This window comes from Hoplias malabaricus, chromosome 8 (genome assembly GCF_029633855.1).
Source record: "Hoplias malabaricus isolate fHopMal1 chromosome 8, fHopMal1.hap1, whole genome shotgun sequence".
Classification (NCBI taxonomy): Eukaryota; Metazoa; Chordata; class Actinopteri; order Characiformes; family Erythrinidae; genus Hoplias; species Hoplias malabaricus.
The window spans coordinates 14332126-14351081 of record NC_089807.1 but is presented as its reverse complement, the minus strand read 5'-3'; the positions used below and the strand labels follow the sequence as shown (position 1 = coordinate 14351081).

Sequence of the window (18956 nt, the reverse complement as noted above, 5' to 3'; positions counted from 1 at the left end):
TCTTCATATAAAGTTAGATTAAAAATTAAGGGAAAAGGGAAAATAACAGTGAATGTTTGGTAGCAAGAAGACAAAATGAATAAAAGATATAAAACAAATTTCCCTTGGTATTCTCATGCCTTACACAGTCCAGAACTACACTTGATAAATGTCTACAACAGACATTTGTACAGGTTCCCAAACTTTTACAACTGCCAGACCATTTACCCCACCTCAAAACGTTCTGTGATGCGAAAATATATTTGACCATTTAAAATCTAAACAAATACAGCACAACAAGCAATGTAACCTTTTAAGGTTTAGATGCATACTTCCTGTTTGCAGTCTCCAAGTGGCGACATAATTAATTTGGCTTCAAACTTCGTTAGACCAGACCTCTGGGCAAAGAGTGGTTGTTGTTTATTTACTGTTCGAGTGCATGTGAACCCATTGTACTCACTGTTGTATTTTCTTTGTTTTAGTTTATTCATAATGTTCTCAGTCAGAGATAGAGTGGCCACGTAATTGTGGTCCAGCCTCTTGATTATTTGGTGTGAAAGACCCTGATTTTAACCATTTATCTATGTTGAGTAAAACTCACACAGTAAGAATACTAGCATGACCAGCTTTGTCTGCCATGTGAGTATACTATGCAAGACCAACGAGCTCGACCTAAATATGTTTTTTTTTGCCAATATTTTACATGAACATATGTGTGTTGAGATTTTTATTTGGCCAAACAGAAAAAAATAATAATAATTTGGCCAGCCGACCCCTTGCAGATCCACTGGGACCCACAGGGGGGCCCCAGCCCTCAGGTTAAGAACCACTGGTCTGGAAAATGTCCATACTGTTAATGGTATCATACCATGATAAGTCTATCTCCTGGTCTGAGTTGCCCATCTGATTTGGCTGGATTATCCAGGATATCCTGTATGTAATAACAGCCATCCAGTTTACTCCTGGTGATGGTAAACCCAAAACTACCACTCCGTGATTTACTGAGTGTTACTGTCAGCTCAAATTCCTTCAGCACATCCTGTGTAAGAAACAAATTAACAACAACAATGAAATCATACATTCACTTAAAATGCTTGTGTATATACATAGTGTGTATGATTCTGAAGTAGATCTAAGAGTGTATAATGAGCCCAAGACCTTTGTAGGGCATGAATGACATGTAAAATCTATATATTTTTTTTCAATTCAATGTTCACATAGATACATAAAATGTGTAGCCCTTTAAGAAAAAATATGTAGCAGAATACCAGTCAATTGATGACATTACTAAATGAAATGCTAATTAAATAAATTTTGTGCTGCTCATTTGCATGTCAACAATGCTTAAACAATTTCCTAATCAATGGTTGGAGATTGGAAAGTGAGAAATGAACACATTTTTGTCTTTTTTATAAATGATATTTATTGAGAAATGTACATAATTTGTCTATTTATCAATTAAAAATAAATAAAACTTACTTTCTCTACATAGCAGTCACATTGAGTGTAGCTCATGTCATGCAGAGTTTATATGTGTGAAATAGGACTAAGACCAGTACTACCTTTCTGGGGTCTTCATCTTCATCATCCTCATCATCATCCCAGCCATTGTTTGTACTTGCTAGGATGTGTGGGCTGGGCTGAGCTGGAGGAGGTGGTGACTGTTCTGTGGCAGGAATGGGCAGAGCTGGGCTGTGAGGTAGTTGAAGAAGTGGAAGAAGAGGTGAAGGCAAAGTAAGAGGCGCAGGAGGGGTCAGAACTCTGGTAAGAGCAGTGCTGCAGCTGGGTGGACTAGCTGCAGCGGTGGTGATGGTTAGGTATTCCTCATCAGCTAGGATACCCAGCCCATTAGCCATGAAGCATGCTCTGCTCCCATCCAGGTCTTCAACAAAGCTGCTGCAAGCACCAGCAATTATTATATTACTCCTCAGGCCACAGAGTATGTTTCGCACCATCTATCAAAGCTTCCAGGATATTGTAAAACTACAACTTCATAAATATTTCAGTAATCTAATATGTTTTATATATATATATATATATATATATATTGTAATCTAATAGTTAATATGTAACACAGTGTAGACAGCCTTTTCTTCTTAAAGAAAAATCAAACCATGACTGCATGACTACATAGTTCCCTAAAAGTACATTAGATTCTTTTCTCCAGAGGGACAGCTGAATATTTGTTTTTATTATAGAACTGTGAAAATAAAAAATAAGTCCTGGAAATGAAATAGGGCATATGAAATCAACACAACTTTAAAATCTACAATTATTATACAATATGGTACAATTATGTTCCCTAACTAAAGGTACTACATACGCACACTTGAGGTTAACACCACAGTGAGGGTTTTTGTGAACAGATGAAGAGTTTCTACAATAATGTGGCTTTTTTAATGGGGCTACTAGAAATGATTGTTAAGCTACATTGGCTGTCCAATGTATGAGACCATGTTTGAATTTTATTTAGGGACATTTTAGTTTTAATTTTAATTTTAAATTTTTCTGTCTTTTTTTGTAACGAATATATGCTGTTCAGGGTCATGGACCTACCCAGAATCACTGAGCACACAAGGCTGGAACACACCCTGCACAGAGCACAAGTCCATCACCAGGTATCACACACTTACAGGTTCACTCACACCACTGGACACTTTTGAAAAAACAATCCATTACTAGGATATGTTTTTGGACTGTGGGAGGAAACCCACGCAGACACAGGAAGAACACACCAATCTCCTCAAAGACAGTGACCCAAGGCAGGGTTTGAACACACAACCCCAGGACCATGTAGCTGTGTGAAAGTGCCACTATGCTCCCCAATTAAAAATTCAGGGGATTTTAAATAAGCTGTTACCATCTAAATATTTTCTTGAGTTGATCTTGCTAAATGGAACAGCAGGTTGTGTCACAGTCACATCGCTCCAGGACCCTGGGGTTGTGGGTTCAAGTCTCACTCCAGGTGACTCTCTGAGGATTTTGGTGTGTTATCCCCGTGTCCGCGTGGGTTTCCTCTGGATGCTCCGGTTTCCTCCCACGGCCCAAAACCACATATTGGTAGGTGGATTGGCTTCTCAAAAGTGTCTGTAGGTGAGTGTGTGAGTGAATGTGTAAGTGTCTGTGAATGACTAGCACCCACTCCAGGGTGTTTTACTGCCTAGCGCACAGTAATTCCAGGTAGGCTCCGGACCCACTGCAACCCTGAAGTGGATAAGCAGTTACAGATAATAAATGAATGAATGATAAACATTGAGGGTTAGTCAGCCACAGCCTTAGGGTCAGACACAGCATAATGAGTTTTTGTATCACCTTGATTGGTTGGATTTTGAGGAAACTTCTTCTTTCATGTTTGGCGGTGAAACTGGAATAGCCACTGATTCTGCGAGCATGTCTGGGACAGGGCTTGTGGTTGTCATAATGACCATGGGTGGTGTCGGAGGAGGGGCAGTGATGCAGAGAACTTCCTCCTCGGTAGCAAATGTTTGCTCTGGTTCTTCAGGGGGAGATGGGGGTGAGGGTGGAGACGATGGAGTGGATGGTGTCTTCTCCTCCTCAAGTTCCTGACCCTGTTGGGTACCATGGACAGTTTGCGCTTTGTCTACAGTACAAACCTTCCTCTGGCTCAGTGCCATAGCCTTCTGCTGGAGCAGGTCATTGAAATCTGGAGAAATTGATCCCACCCGCAAGTCTAAAGACCGTGACCTGTGCTCTTTAGCATGCAGTGGAGATGCACGCTGCCAAAGAGGGAAACATAATCAGTATATGACCTTTATTAGATATCTTAATGATATCTCATTTCTAAAGGATAAACATTTCATTGATGTATACTCACCAGTGAATTGGTGTCTATTTCTGGAAGCTGGCCAGGTGAAGGTCTGCAGATTAACAGCTTGACCTCAGAGGGAGCTCCCTGCAGCAGCTGCAAAACTTTCTGTTGGTGACAAAACCTTTTAGGCCCTAAACATAATTGTTACTGAAAAGTGACAATATTCTTGGCTATGTGACAAGAATGAATGCATTTACAATAAACCCCTTGCCACCAGGGAAATACGGGAGTGGGATAATGTGAATATGCAAGAAGGATGAAAACTTTCTTGTAATTATTTTTTTCTCTAATGGACCCTTCTGGTGCTTCAGTGTTTTTACACTGTGGATTTATGTGTAAAACCACTGTTCAGATTGGCATCCTTGTTTATTTTGCCTTAATCCGATCTGGATGAATTTCTTAAATGGATAGTTTATTTTGCAGTATGAAACAAAAAGAGCTAGTTTTTGTAGATTAATAGTTTAACAGTGATGGTGCAGTGCAAAACTAGCTTCTTGAAAGTGGCCTTTCAAATTACACTAACCCTGCACTTTTATCATCACTTGCAGTGTCAATATGGGTATTAATCCCATTTCATAGCAGGTGCTGCTTTGTAATTCCAAGTGAATTGCCATAAAGATTTTACCTGATAGGACAGGCCTTTGAGAGCCTCTCCATTAACTGCAAGGATGACATCTCCCTTCCGCAGTTGGTTGCACTGCTCAGCAGGCTGACCAGGAAAGAGTCTCCTAATGCGTACCACACTGCCTTCTTCATGGCTTAGGAAACTGATGATGAAGCTGAAGCCTAAACCACTGAAATTCTTCTTAAGTGTAACCTCAAATGTGTTGTCTAGAATCCAGAAATACACAAGATCATGTGCTTGATTTGACTACAAAATGTATGTAACTGGGAAAACGGATGCTTATTTATATCATCAGGATCGGCATATTTCTTCTAAACTTGATTCCCTTTAATATCAATGGCATTATAGTGTTTACTATTTTCTTACATTTAATTTTATGTTAATTGTAAACAACAGCTTGGTATTTTTTATGTTTTAAAAAATGAAATGGGATCATTTAAAGCAATGAACACATATAAGGAAGAGCTAAGGTCTAGTGATATTGTTATACATAAAAAAATATATAATATTCTACCTAACACTTATTCAAATCTACATCTCTGGGACAGCCAAGGCACTTAACACAATGATACTGTCAGATTAATTTGAAATGTGTCAGAGTGCTGTATCTCTCTGTTCTTCTGTGTCTTACCAACTGACACAAAGCTGTAGTCCTTAGTCCTGAAAGACAAGGACGTTTCCATGGCAACATCTCTCCTGAGGGGAGTGGTGGTGCTCTGTGCATTGAAGAGTGAGGGAGATTTCTGTCTCTCCATGGTGGACGAAGAGCTTGAGGTTTCTAGCACCACAGGGGGCTCTCTCTCTATTAACAGAGTCACCACCTGAGAAAAGCAGCCTCAAATTTATTATCTGCCATTACACTGAAATTAACATATTTCATCTTTAACATTAATTAACTAGCTAGCAGGTCCCATGTTTTATTGCTAACTCATTAATTGCTAAACTCATTCTGCACTGATGCCCATATAGTTACTGAATAATAAGTGTTGAATGTTCTGTGAAGCTGTCATTTAAATTACAGAACACATTTTTCAGAATGTGTATGAAGCTTTAATTAAGTGACTAGGTGTTATTTACTAATAACAACCATGTTGTTATATGTAGAGCACAGAAATTAGCCTGTGTGGACACTTGACTCCTTTACTAAATTTGTTCTTGTCAAGGTCAACTGAAAAGTCCCTGATTAGCAGAGGGGACAAACCAGCTTTAAGTGGCATTCTGTGTCAGTGTGACTATGCACACCTCAGCAGAAGTCTACTTTAGCTTTAGAAAAGCTTTTTAGCATAGAGAAATTTAACAACAAATGTATAAATGATATATATTTTGCTTTAATACATTCAATTCCTGCATGCCATTTTCTTTTATATATGACCCTCGGGGCCCCTTAAAAACACAAGGTTTGCTGGCTTTAATAATATTTAAAAAAAAGTTGATCATTTACCATTAAAAAAAGGAAAAAAAACAGAAAACCTGTTGTTTTACTGATAGCAATAACTGCAGATTACTGTATATAGTGAATGTATACTGCATATACTACGTTAAGTAAAAATATATATATTATGACCCTCAGCATAAGTATAAAATCTCACAAAATCTCTAATTAAAAAGCAATACCATTTAATATAGACAATTATTAAGTATCAGTGTAAACTGATACTGAATGTTTTGAAGATTAAATTGTCTGATTCATATTTGACTCAAAAAATAATTAATATGTTTCTTATGCTAAGTTATACTGTATAATTTGTTCAAATCAGCTGCCATAACTTCGTCCAGAATGAAATTCAGCACTGCATTATTTAACAGATTAATGACATAATGGGTTTTTTCTAGTGCAGAAAGTGAGCATTTTTGGTTTGTTAGATTGTTTTACATAATAAAAACAAAAGAAAAGCATTGGAATATGACAGTATTAACAGAGAAAACAGATTACACAAGACAAATAGGATCTTTTTGTATATCTTAAAGGATTAAAAATTCCTCAACAATGTCAGCAGATAAACTGTATTTGTAAAGCATGCAGTTCTTAAGTGATCTTTGTAATATTATGTGTTAAAAATTAAACGTAATTCACAACCTCTCCGGTTTTCTTTAGGCACTCTACAGCTTGCCTGTGGGTAACGCCTTGCAGGTTACAGCCATTGACTTCCAGCAGTCTGTCACCTACAAAATACACATGGAGAGAGAGAGAGAGATTCTAAACTAGTCAAGTCCTAGGTCATGTCAGTCTAGACAGATTATGATCAGGAAGTAGTTTTTACCCAACTGGAAGAGGTAAAAATTCTCTTTTGTGTATATATGCTACTCAACGGGTGGCATGGTGGCGCAGCAGGTAGTGTCGCAGTCACACAGCTCCAGGGGCCTGGAGGTTGTGGGTTCGATTCCCGCTCCGGGTGACTGTCTGTGAGGAGTTGGTGTGTTCTCCCCGTGTCCGCGTGGGTTTCCTCCGGGTGCTCCGGTTTCCTCCCACAGTCCAAAAACACACGTTGGTAGGTGGTTTGGTGACTCAAAAGTGTCCGTAGGTGTGAGTGAATGTGTGTGTCTGTGTCTGTGTTGCCCTGTGAAGGACTGGCGCCCCCTCCAAGGGTGTATTCCCGCCTTGCGCCCAATGATTCCAGGTAGGTTCTGGACCCACCGCGACCCTGAATTGAATAAGCGGTTACAGATAATGAATGAATGAATGTTACTCAATGGCAAATTCTCTTGTTGCCAGGTGATTCTACTGTGTACAGTATTTTGACTGCAGTCTTAACATTGGCTGGTCCTGAGACCTTTCTTTTTCAAAAAGCCCAATTGCTATTCCAGGTTATTTGTGTTAAGGGTAAAGTTTTTAATTTTGTCCAGTTGAATCTGAAATCATTACATGAGGTGATTTAATTCTACACTTCACATACACAACATACTAACATTTATCAAAGGCGAATATTCCTAGCACATTCTATTCTACTGTATGTAAAAATATGTATTGTCTTAGCATGAGTACCAATTTGTATTCGACCATCCTGTTCGGCAGCTCCTCCAGGAATCATGCTTTTAATGTAGATACCTCCATATCGTACACTGGTGTTGATCCCTCCCTGAAAAAAATTGATATAGAGTGTAAAGAGGTTTTTTACCCCTCTCAGCATAAGAGATAGCAACATGTCACTCTTATATGAAAACCTCATATAAAACACGAATATAATATTACTTTTAACATATGTCAACATTTGTTTTTGATAAATGGGCACGTTTGCCATGAAAAAGGTATTATCTGTAACGCACAACTAACATGAAAAACAAATGACGTCTGATACAACAATAACAATTAAACAGACTTACAGCAACACTTATTCCTAAACTGCCATTGACTTTCTTGAGCTCCACACAGAGAAGTTCACCAGGTCTGAGACTGGAATTGGAGGAGGACCTAGGAAATGTATCCTGAAAAAAGGGAAATAAAAATTTGATTCACACAGACAGAAAGTAATATACTGTTTACTGAATAAATTAACATTATGTAGCAGATGATCTGAAAGACTTGAAGTCATGCCTGTGTCTCTAGAATCCTGACAACAGGGATGTGTAGCCTTCTTCCCATTTTGGGGGTCATGATGTTGGAAAGGGCTTCCTCCAGCTCCTCCATTACTGGACGGTACTCTGCATTCAGGGTCGTCTGAGAGTCGAAGCCTCTTTCCAGCATCATGCTGATGTTACCAGTTGTTAAAGAGGTTTTACTGTCCCCAAGCTCTTCTGCTCATTAAAGATAAAAACTGAATTAAACAAAGATAGTAATACATTTTATTTATATATCAAACTTTCTATACAACCGTTCAAAAATTAATAATTTGTTATATTACTTATATATATTTCTTGATGATAATCAGCTTTCTGTATTTTAATGGAATAACCAGCAATGGTCTCACAAACCTATGATGCTATAGAATACAGATTTTAATAATGAAACCATTGATTAAACAGTTGTTCCATGCATTTTAGTTGTAAAACTGATTTAAACAATTTTAAAACATACGCTTTGGTTGAGAAACTATAAGTTCCATTTCATCTGGGCTGTTTTGTAAGATGGCAGCAGCTGCACTAAATGTCACACCTTCCAAACTGATCTTATTGAGAGAGATCAATCGACCACCTAAATGACAATAAACATAAAGAGATTCAGGATAAGAACGGCGAGAATAGGAATGCATGCTCACTGGATGTGGAAAGGTTAAAACAATTTTTATAATACCTGGCCGGATTCTGCCATCTTTATCAGCTGGTCCTTCAGGTATAATAGATGCAATGAAAATTCCGAGGTCTAGCTTTCCTGTATTGTCTTCTCCGACTATTATAAAACCTGACATAATAAGGAGGACGTATTATAAATTTGAAAACCTATAGGGCTAGGTGCTAAAGTGCTAAATTAATAAAAACTGTGAATATATTAATTATACAGAATGTCAACAATGTGTTTTAGCTTCCTTAGAGTTTATTTCACCTATAAATTTTGATCAAATTGTGATCTACTGTACAACCTTGTAGATTTCTCATATCAAAACACCATACTGCGTGTCAAAACCTGTTAATAACACTCCTAGAGCTGTAAGTGATTTTCAATAATTAGAGGATATAAATGAGCAACATGCAGCCAGACAGAAGAAAATTAATAACTCATAAGGTGCCTGTATTTTATTGGAGGCCTTAATGAGTAGATAATCTATTTTTTGCAGGTTGGCAAGGAATCCTGGAACATTAAGTACTATGACATAGTAGTACTTACTATGTACTTACTGTTTCATGACACCATAACAAGAAATCTTATTTTTGACTTACCAAATCCAAGTTTAGGATCTTTCTTCAGCGTGACACAGATGATTTCTCTTTCTGGGGGAGTTCTAACAGGGGTATCCACTGGAACATAAAAATTAAACCACACACCACAAAGCTGCTACTATGATAATCAGTCAATAAAAACTCTATAACCATCAAAATTGCTGACTCTTTACCTCTCATAGATGAGATGGAATAAGGCTCTGAGTCCTGCTTATGCAGGGAGACATTAGATGCAATTCTATAAACTGGGGAACCGTAAGTCTCTGGAGGGCTGAAAGAGCACAAAGTGAAATTTCACTGATGAGGAGACTGAAAAAAAATGCACTGAAAATGATGTACAGGAAAATGTGTATTCAGATGTGTTCATTTTGAGTAATTGTGCTTGAAATATATTTGATTCATGTGGAAATTATGTCAATTAAGTGTATCACATTCATAGTTCTTTCAAACGTATATTACACTTAAATAGATTAAAAGTGAATTATTTACATCCTATGAGTTCATCTGATGCACTCATGTACCTGCAGCTCTGACTGGGTTTCTTCAACTCGCTCAGAGCTCGTGGTTCAGGAATGTCATTTGCTTCCCTCTGCTGTTGGATCTTAACAGACAGGTCATCACAAGACTTGCTCATGGAGTCCAAGGGTAGCATGCTCAGGCCAACATTATTTAGCACCACCTCGGAACATGATAGCCTCTTTAACTGGTCATGTCGAGCACGGTATATTGAAGAATATTTTGGTATATTTTCTTCTAGAAAAGGAGAAAAACTCTATTTACCAAACTCAATAAACTCAGGCAATGCCTAATCTCTTCTTCTGTATGAGGTTTTATTATACCTCAAAATTTGCCTCATAAAAAAATAACAGTGAAAGTTTGCTGTACCGGAGGCTAAACTGGTCAGCTGTCGAGAGGTCATCTCACTGTGGAACTTGTGTTGGGCAGAGCAGAGGTTCAGAAGATATTGTGCAATTTTGGAACTCTCAGTCAGGAAGGAGTGCTTTTTTCCACTGGGACCACATTCTATTGTGAACTTTCGCCGCTACAGCACAGAAAAGAGGGCAGAGCAAATACACACTAAATCTACTACCAATAAAATGTATAATATTACAACTTATATATTACTGCTTTATGATTATTGATGACTATTGAGTTACTGACAAAATTCAGTCAACATATTTTGCAAGCCCACTTTGCTATAGTGATAATTATAGCTGTCACATTTATTCTCAATAACTGAATTTTCTCTATTTGAATACACATACATGATCAAAATATAACACATCAACACAAATACATGCAAAAGTAAAATGACATCATATGTTTGAACACATAGAAATAAAATTAATGCATTAAATAAATGCATTACTCTGTTCAATACATTATTTTTCTAGGAGTGATAAAGAAACACATTTTTAAAGCGATTTACTTACACTTGTTGAAATGCTATCAGTTTCAGACCACTGAAACCTGCGAATCAATATCCGAGAGTTGTTCTTGACTTCATAAACCATAATCCCTTTGGCACAAACTCCCAGAGTCAGGTCTCCAATGACAGGCTTCTTCTCTCGAGCCACTCGGTGAAACAGCACCCCATATTCTGGCAGCTGCTGTGCAATCTATAAAAACATCAAATATTGTTAAAACAAATAACAAATATAGTTCATAGTCCTGTAATTCATATGCATTACATTTAATTACCTTAAGAAATTCCATCTCAGCCTCTTCTGGAAGCATCTGGGCATTTTTGGCATGTAATCTTGGCAATTCCTCCCTCAAACAAGGCAAGGCAATTTTTTCCATCACTCTTTTTGGTATGTAATGCTCTGTTTGAAAATAGTTCTTTCTAAACACCTGGACACAATTGGGAATATCACTATAAGAAACTTTGTAGGGTTGGATGACTTTCATCCAATCATCTGAATGTATGAAGTTTAAAAATGTTAGTGTGTATTTAACCTCAGACAGGTAATCTCCAAACTCTGCCTGCAGGGCCAGGGCAGCAAGGAATATAGCAGTGTCCTCATTACAGTACACTCTGTCCTCCAGAATATCTCTCCTCATCTGGAGATAGTACTGGTGACGAGTTAGTCTGTGCCTTTCAGAGTCACACAAGAGGAAGTCTATTAGACTTTTTCATAAAAGTAAAAATCCTACCAAAAGTCACATTAGACAATACATATCTACAAAGTTAAACACAAACAGAGCAGTATAAAACTTACATTATGAAGGAAACATCATCAGCAAAAAATTTAACACGGAGAAAAAGGGTGAATGTAGACACTGCTAGTTTCTTCCAAGAGTCTGGAGCGACTTTTGAGATTTTTGTTTCATGGTCCAAAAAGAAAAACTCATCATCTAAAAAAGATAATCCATTCATGAATATTTTGCATGAACAAGTCCCTAAAACATTCAAAAGTAAATATATGAAAAACTAGTATACAACACAATATATTTCGCAAACTTCTACCACTACCAGACCTTTAAGGAATCTGCATTACCATCAGTAAAAGCAAGGCCAAAGTAAAAGTGCTCCACAAGGTTAGCGTGAGCCACAACCATGTCAAAGATGTCTCTCCCTCTGGACTTAATGTCACACCTCACCACCACACACTGCTTGTTTGGCATCACAACACTAACTTCTCTCTGTGACAAGCAGGACTTCCCTTTCTTGGACTTAATCAATCAATAGGCAGAAAGAAAACAGCAAGAAGAGAGAGCAATAGTCAACAGAAGAAGTCAATGAAGAAATTTTGCAAACTTAGACTAACAGCCATGAGTACACAATTAATTGAAATAAAACTTACCACGATTGATCCAGGCAGCTCTAAGATGATTTGAGGCTCATTGGCCATTCTTACAAACTCAGGTCCTAGACTCTGAAAACCAGAAGCAAAGTAATGACAAAAATAATCACAGCGTGATTCTTTTTCTGTATAGGATTCTGTATAAAACAAGACAAATGTTTCTAATATCATCATCAAATACTATGATTTTTAATAGAAAATCAATGAAAACAATACAGAGACAAAGACAGTACCTTAGCCTTCCTGTGAGTGAGGCTGAGAGTGGACTCACTGAGAGCAACAGTGGGGCTGGGAGGTCTTTGTTCACCCTTGGAGGGGACATGGAGGTAAGGACTGTGAGAGAGCCAGCTGCTATTACGACCACTGTGATAGGCTCCCAAAGGAATTCTAGCATGCCAAAGCAAAATATCTTCCTATTAGACAATGACACTTGTCTGGGTCTTCAGTAGAGTAAGCTCAGCTACAGTTAAATCAGATGCCAGAGATGCTTACCTGCTCTGACTGTTCTGATTGCTCTGATAGGTAGGCATCTGTGATGTTTTACTTTTGAAGGACCAGCTTTTCTGTTGATGGAAACCTCCTGGAAAACAAATCCCAGATCCTTATCTTAAAACACATATCTATGAAAAAGTGCCATGAATCTATTAAATGAATATTTTAAAAAGCATGACATGTAAAAAAATATAAAGGCAAAAAGATAAACACCAAAACAATTAAGGAATTTAATAAATAAAACTAGCAATAGGACAACTAATAAAAGTTGCTTTTTAAGAGCGTGGGTTTTTTTTATATATATAATTTTTACAATTCATTGATTCCTGACAAATAGCAACAAGTAAAAACCCCTTGTTTGTTGTTGATTCCTCATGGTAGAAAGCTGCTTCCTGAGCATCCTTCCTTTCTACACTTTTTCCTTGGAGCATTTATTTATCTGAAATTTCAAACTTTTCATATTGTCACTTCCAAATAATAACAATAATCATAACCATCATCATCATCAATAAAAAACTAACTTTCCTACCCACCCAATATGACTGCCACCAATTATACATAACCTTTTCTAAACCTGACCTGACCTATTCAGTTCTGTCACACACAGAGGTAAAAAACAAAGCTATCCTTACCCTGCTTGGGCTCTGAATCCAGTGACAGTCTGCGTCTATCTGCTGCAGCTCCACTTCCTTCAGTGTAGCCAGGGTATACTCCCTGCTTCCCTGTCAAGTCCGGACCACAACAGATTACTACTTAGAGAGCTCCTACAGAGGCTGCCAGAAAGTGACACTGCACACAGGGTAACACCAGGCAACATCGTCAGTCTGTGTCCAAACTTACGTGCACCACACCAGGGTTTACATCTAAGCATCTTCGCTCATAGGCTGATTACAAGTTTTCAGAGGTTTGTAATCCTGTGTATTAGGTTAAACCTTTAATCCTATTGTGGAAGCCATACTACTTTTTGGCCATACACAGTGATGTGCTTTGATCAACATTACACTGAGCTGTTTATTAGTTACATCTAAAGCCATTGTCCTTTTCAGATACCACAGAGATATAGTTTATAAATAAATAAATACATACAAAAGCATAATGGTAGCCTGTCTAATGCTGCACCATTTGATGCTCATCATCTACCAATTTCATCAATGGAAAGGGACCATCACTGACCAGAAGTGCCCCGGTTTGGTCAGTGGTCCTTCTGTAGTAATCCCTTTCCACTGATGGAGAGGTGAGAATGTGATGGATAAATAGTAACTACAAAGTTACATTTTGCACCTATATGCTACCTGATAAAAAGATTTAATAATTTTAAGTATAATGTGGGTGTAACCTGAAATCACGTCATAGTCAATATTTATCATAGTCACAATATTAACAAATTCATTCATATTCTGTAACATTTTCATTCTGATCAGTGACGTCTGAAGTTTACTAGGGAGACCACACGTCCTCTTTTACCCGGACATGTCCTCTTTTTTAAAAAAATGTCCGGGCGGAATTTCACAAACGTCCGGGATTTTGTTTTTGTAGAGCTTACATAGAATTTCCAAGAGGCGTTTGGTTCACAAACTAGTCCCGCCCTCCCCTACTCCGATTGGTTCGCTTGAGTGAAATGGAGGCGTGGTGAAGTAGCCTAAAATCTTCTGATTGGACGGTCTGACTGTAGCGCTACCGTTATTGGTCAATAACCTTCTCTGTAAACATTTAATTGGTCAGTCTGCACGTCAGTAGTCGTCCAGTCATCAGTTTTTCCTAGTGCTGATTTAGCACCACAAGAATTGTAAAAAGTGATAAGTTGTATAGGGCACATAGAATATCACAATGTGGTACTGTGGCCCTGGGTACCGCTTTTCTCTCCAGTGGAAATGTTTGTCTTTGCTACCACATTCAGCTTTCACATAAAATGTCTTACCATGAAGCCTTTCTCTGATCATCTGGCTTCTGCCGCTAAGCTGCGCTGTGTTCTCTGTGAGAGTGCAGCGGTCACCCTGAGAACATACAAAAAAAGCCTTTAAGTCAGTACATACACCAATTAAAGAAAACCTGGTCAAAGCTTCTGCGCCTTTTATGAATAAAGTTGGTGCATACAGAATCATGGAAGACGTCTTCTACCAGCTGCTTGATAACTTTCTCGGGTGGGGGCAGGAGTGAGGCTTTATGGTGCGATTCACACGCCTCCAGGATGGTGTTAAGGTTCACTCGTCGATGAGCCATGTCCTCGCACATGCTCAGCAGAAGGCAGTTCAGAGAGTCACTCAGCTGAATGGGCTGCATTAGAACCAGACATTTAATGTTTTGTTGCACAACAGTCCAAAAGCTTCGCTTATGAGCATGTTTATATAATGAAGAGGCTCACCTGGTTTTGAGGAAGGTGATAATCCACTGACCAGTAGAGAGTCATACCAAGTGAGTATACAATCATCTGAAACAGCGAGGGATATATTAAAAGCATTTAAAATAAATGATTATATAGGGATGGATATGGGGAAATAAGAGTGTAAAATGGATTTTGCCCAGCATTTTTATTTATATGTGTGTGTTTGTATATATGTATGTATATATGGTCATAAAATTGGAATATCATGAAAAAGTTTATTTATTTCAGTAATTCCATTCAAAAAGTGAAACTTATACTCATTCATTACACACAGACTGATATATTTCAAGTGTTTAATTGTTTTAATTTGATGATTATAACTGACAACTAATGAAAACCCCAAATTCTGTATCTCAGAAAATTTGAATATTACTTAAGACCAATACAAAAAACAAAAGTATTTTTAGAAATGCTGGCCAACTTTAAAGTTTTAACATGAAAAGTATGAGCTCTCAATACTTAGTTGGGGCTCCTGAATTACTGCAGCAATGCGGCGTGTCATGGAGTCGCTCAGTCTGTGGCACTGCTCAGGTGTTATATGAGAGCCCAGGTTGCTCTGATAGTGGCCTTCAGCTCTTCTGCATTTCTGGGTCCTGCGTATTGCATCTTCCTCTTCACAGTAAGGTCAGGCGAATTTGCTGGCCAATTAAGAACAGGCAGACCATGGTCCTTAAACCAGGTACTGGTAGCTTTGGCACTGTGTGCAGGTGCCAAGTCCTGTTGGAAAATGAAATCTGCATCTCCATAAAGTGGGTCAGCAGCAGGAAGCATGAAACGTGGTGGTAGATGGCTGCGTTGACCTTGGACCTCAGTAAACACAGTGGACCAACACCAGCAGATGACATGGCACTCCAAACCATCACTGACTGTGGAAATTTTACACAGGATTCTGTGCCTCTCCTCTCTTCCTCCAGACTTTGGGACTTTGATTTCCAAAGGAAATGCAAAATTTACTTTCATCAGCATGGTGGCGCAGCAGGTAGTGTCGTAGTCACACAGCTCCAGGGACCTGGAGGTTGTGGGTTCGATTCCCGCTCCGGGTGACTGTCTGTGAGGAGTTTGGTGTGTTCTCCCCGTGTCCGCGTGGGTTTCCTCCAGGTGCTCCGGTTTCCTCCCACAGTCCAAAAACACACGTTGGTAGGTTGATTAGCAACTCAAAAGTGTCCGTAGGTGTGAGTGAATGTGTGTGTCTGTGTTGCCCTGTGAAGGACTGGCACCCCCTCCAGGGTGTATTCCTGCCTTGCGCCCAATGATTCCAGGTAGGCTCTGGACCCACCGTGACCCTGAACTGGATAAGCGGTTACAGATAATGAATGAATGAACTTTCATCAGAGAACATAACTTAGCATAACTTAGGACCACTCAGCAGCAGCCCAGTCCTTTTTGGAAGCGAGACACTTTTGTCACTGTCTCTCCTTCAAGAGTGGCTTGGCACAAGGAATGCGACAGCTGAAACCCATGTCTTGCACACGTCTGTGCGTGGTGGTTCTTGAAGCACTGACATCAGCTGCAGTCCAGTCTTTGTGAATCTCCCCCACATTTTTGAATGGGTTTTGTTTCATAATCCTCTCCAAGGTGCGGTTATCCCTGATGCTTGTACACTTTCTTCTACCATATCTTTTCCTTCCCTTCACCTCTCTATTAATGTGCTTGGACACAGAGCTCTGTGAACAGCCAGCATCTTTAGCAATGACCTATTGTGTCTTGCCCATACTTGTGTAAGGTGTCATCTTCCCCATGATTGAGTAGCCTACAGAACTAGACTGAGAGACCATTTAAAGGCTTTTGCAGGTGCTTTGAGTTAATTAGCTGATTACAGTGTGGCACCAGGTCTGTTCAATAATTAACTTTTTCACAATATCCTAATTTTCTGAAATTGTGAGTTGTGAGTGAATTTGGGGTTTTCATTAGTTGTCAGTTATAATGATCAAATTAAGAGAAATAAACACTTGAAATATATCAGTGTGTGTGTAATGAATGAGTATAATATACAAGTTTCACTTTTTTAGCCATGGGAAAAGCTCTGGAATGGTCCATTGCAATCTAATCCAGTTTTTAATGCCATATTTTACAATATAATAATTTCCCTTTGAAATATATATATATGTGTGTGTGTGTGTGTGTGTGTGTGTGTATAAAGTATTAAAGACTAACTGAATAAATCAAAGAAATGTCTGGAGTGGGCTAAAGGGTCACTACCCTCTACACAGAACTGTGTTTCCAATAAATCCAGACAGCCCAGAGCATTTCTTCTTAAGTAATAAACTTTCCCAATGCTACCAGCAATGTGAATACAGACCTCAATTGCTAGCTCATAGTATATATTGAAATGAGAACTGGCAAATCAAAAAAAGCTATTTTTTGCAGAATACACTGGATCCTATGTGTGTAAGATATCTTATAGACTTTTAAGTGAGCATCTATAGCGTGTAACCTTACTGTGCGTTTTTTATACTCTCTTTTCAATATGTACTTATTCTGTACCATAATAACTCATGATAGAATGATTTAGAGAAGAGAAAAAATCATGTTCTCCTTTTCTACCACTAGATGGCCTGCTTTGATACATAGCAACGTGAAACTCCATTTCTGCCCCATATAAATCACTGCTTCTCCTAATAACTTTCTACCAGATAATTGAAATTAACTAATTATGTTGCTTCCCGGGACTAAACATATCCCACCATTCACCCACACAGATCCAAGGGACAAACTAAAATTAAGCCTGAAATTGGAAATATGTCCAAAATTTTCATAATATAGAACGGAAAATAAGTATTTAAAACTATGTTTTACATATTTTACATCTGGGGATAATAATTAATTATAAATCACAAAGAGTAAGATATGGTTTAAATGGAAACAATGAATACATTGTTTTATCTAATTAACATAACCTATAGTGAACACATTAAACATCTGGAACACGATTACTGACCTTCTCCATGGCCAGTTTAGTGGTGATTGCACGGCCTTGCAGCATCTCTGGCGCAGTGAAGGCACATGCCTCATCAGTCATTGCACAGTTTTTAAACGCTAGCGTGCCAGTTGCAGACAGAAGCAGTGACGCAGGACTGATGATGTTGCAGATGTTGTTGTGACCTAGAAAAAAGTCATACGCATGATTTCCTAAGTATACTACAACATGGAATAGCATTATGATCACTGAGAGTACACAGTTTGCTTAAAGGTTAAAAAACAACCAGATTTACCTTTATAGGAGAGGTCCAGTAGTGTTTCAGCAGAGCCCAGCAGCAGAGACCAAACCTCATCCTCCTCTAGAGGCCCCCCCCTTGCCTCCAGCACCTCAGCTAGGGTCACAAACGTGCTGCTCATCCTGCAGACTCACGGGACAGACTCCTGAGGGAGAAGACACAGGAACTAGCACACTGCATATGGACAGGTGGGGATATGGAATACTGTCAGAAAATATTTCACTGTGGTGGTACCGTTTGCTGTCTCTGTGGTGGTACCCTCAGGGGTACATTTCTGTATTTTTTGTGAGGGAACATAATTGTACCTTATTATATTATAATTGTAGATCTTAAAATTTTGTTGATTTCATGGACTCCCATTTAATCTCCAGGACTTTTATTATGTTTTTTTTTTTTTTGGCACAGTTCAGTAAAGAAAACTAACTAAACAAATATTCACCTCTCGTTCTGGAGAAGAGAATGTAATGTACATTTAGGGAACACAACTGGGCTTTTAAACACTGTTGTACCTTTAAAGTTACATTTAAACCGATTGTACATTTAGTGACCAATAATGTAAATCTGCTGTACGTTTTTTTTTCTTTTAAGAGTGTAGGTGGACAAATGAAGCTTTGCAGCACAGAAATTCAATCATTTTATAATTTTCCATACTTACCCAAGCAAGATTGCTGTGATATAAATACTGTTTAACTTCCAATGATTCATACACAAAATGCATTATAAAGGAACTGATAAATCAGACAAAAGAAAAAGAATCACTCAAACTAAGCAAACTAGGATAGTATTAACTATTCCTTTTTCCTCCAATTCTCCC

The 18956-nt window shown here is 38.4% G+C and overlaps 1 protein-coding gene across 1 annotated transcript in view; it reads right to left on the bottom strand.

Annotated features, from left to right (window-relative positions):
* ptpn20 (protein tyrosine phosphatase non-receptor type 20) overlaps nt 1–18263 on the bottom strand; it is a 33123-nt gene extending 14860 nt beyond the window's left edge. Inside the window, exons 1-30 of the mRNA XM_066678534.1 lie at nt 18140–18263; nt 17866–18029; nt 14907–14972; nt 14639–14818; nt 14463–14538; nt 13177–13266; nt 12545–12632; nt 12286–12439; nt 12053–12124; nt 11747–11921; nt 11468–11603; nt 11205–11343; nt 10947–11099; nt 10679–10864; nt 10131–10287; nt 9767–9998; nt 9419–9516; nt 9246–9323; nt 8662–8769; nt 8446–8562; nt 7966–8165; nt 7755–7856; nt 7417–7510; nt 6511–6596; nt 5065–5254; nt 4434–4639; nt 3815–3913; nt 3292–3716; nt 1542–1905; nt 848–1018 (exon numbers count right to left, since the gene is read on the bottom strand). Coding sequence (XP_066534631.1) covers nt 848–1018; nt 1542–1905; nt 3292–3716; nt 3815–3913; nt 4434–4639; nt 5065–5254; nt 6511–6596; nt 7417–7510; nt 7755–7856; nt 7966–8165; nt 8446–8562; nt 8662–8769; nt 9246–9323; nt 9419–9516; nt 9767–9998; nt 10131–10287; nt 10679–10864; nt 10947–11099; nt 11205–11343; nt 11468–11603; nt 11747–11921; nt 12053–12124; nt 12286–12439; nt 12545–12632; nt 13177–13266; nt 14463–14538; nt 14639–14818; nt 14907–14972; nt 17866–18029; nt 18140–18263 — 4530 coding nt within the window. The remainder of the gene's footprint in view (nt 1–847; nt 1019–1541; nt 1906–3291; nt 3717–3814; nt 3914–4433; nt 4640–5064; nt 5255–6510; nt 6597–7416; nt 7511–7754; nt 7857–7965; nt 8166–8445; nt 8563–8661; nt 8770–9245; nt 9324–9418; nt 9517–9766; nt 9999–10130; nt 10288–10678; nt 10865–10946; nt 11100–11204; nt 11344–11467; nt 11604–11746; nt 11922–12052; nt 12125–12285; nt 12440–12544; nt 12633–13176; nt 13267–14462; nt 14539–14638; nt 14819–14906; nt 14973–17865; nt 18030–18139) is intronic.
* Nucleotides 18264–18956: the final 693 nt, after the last annotated feature.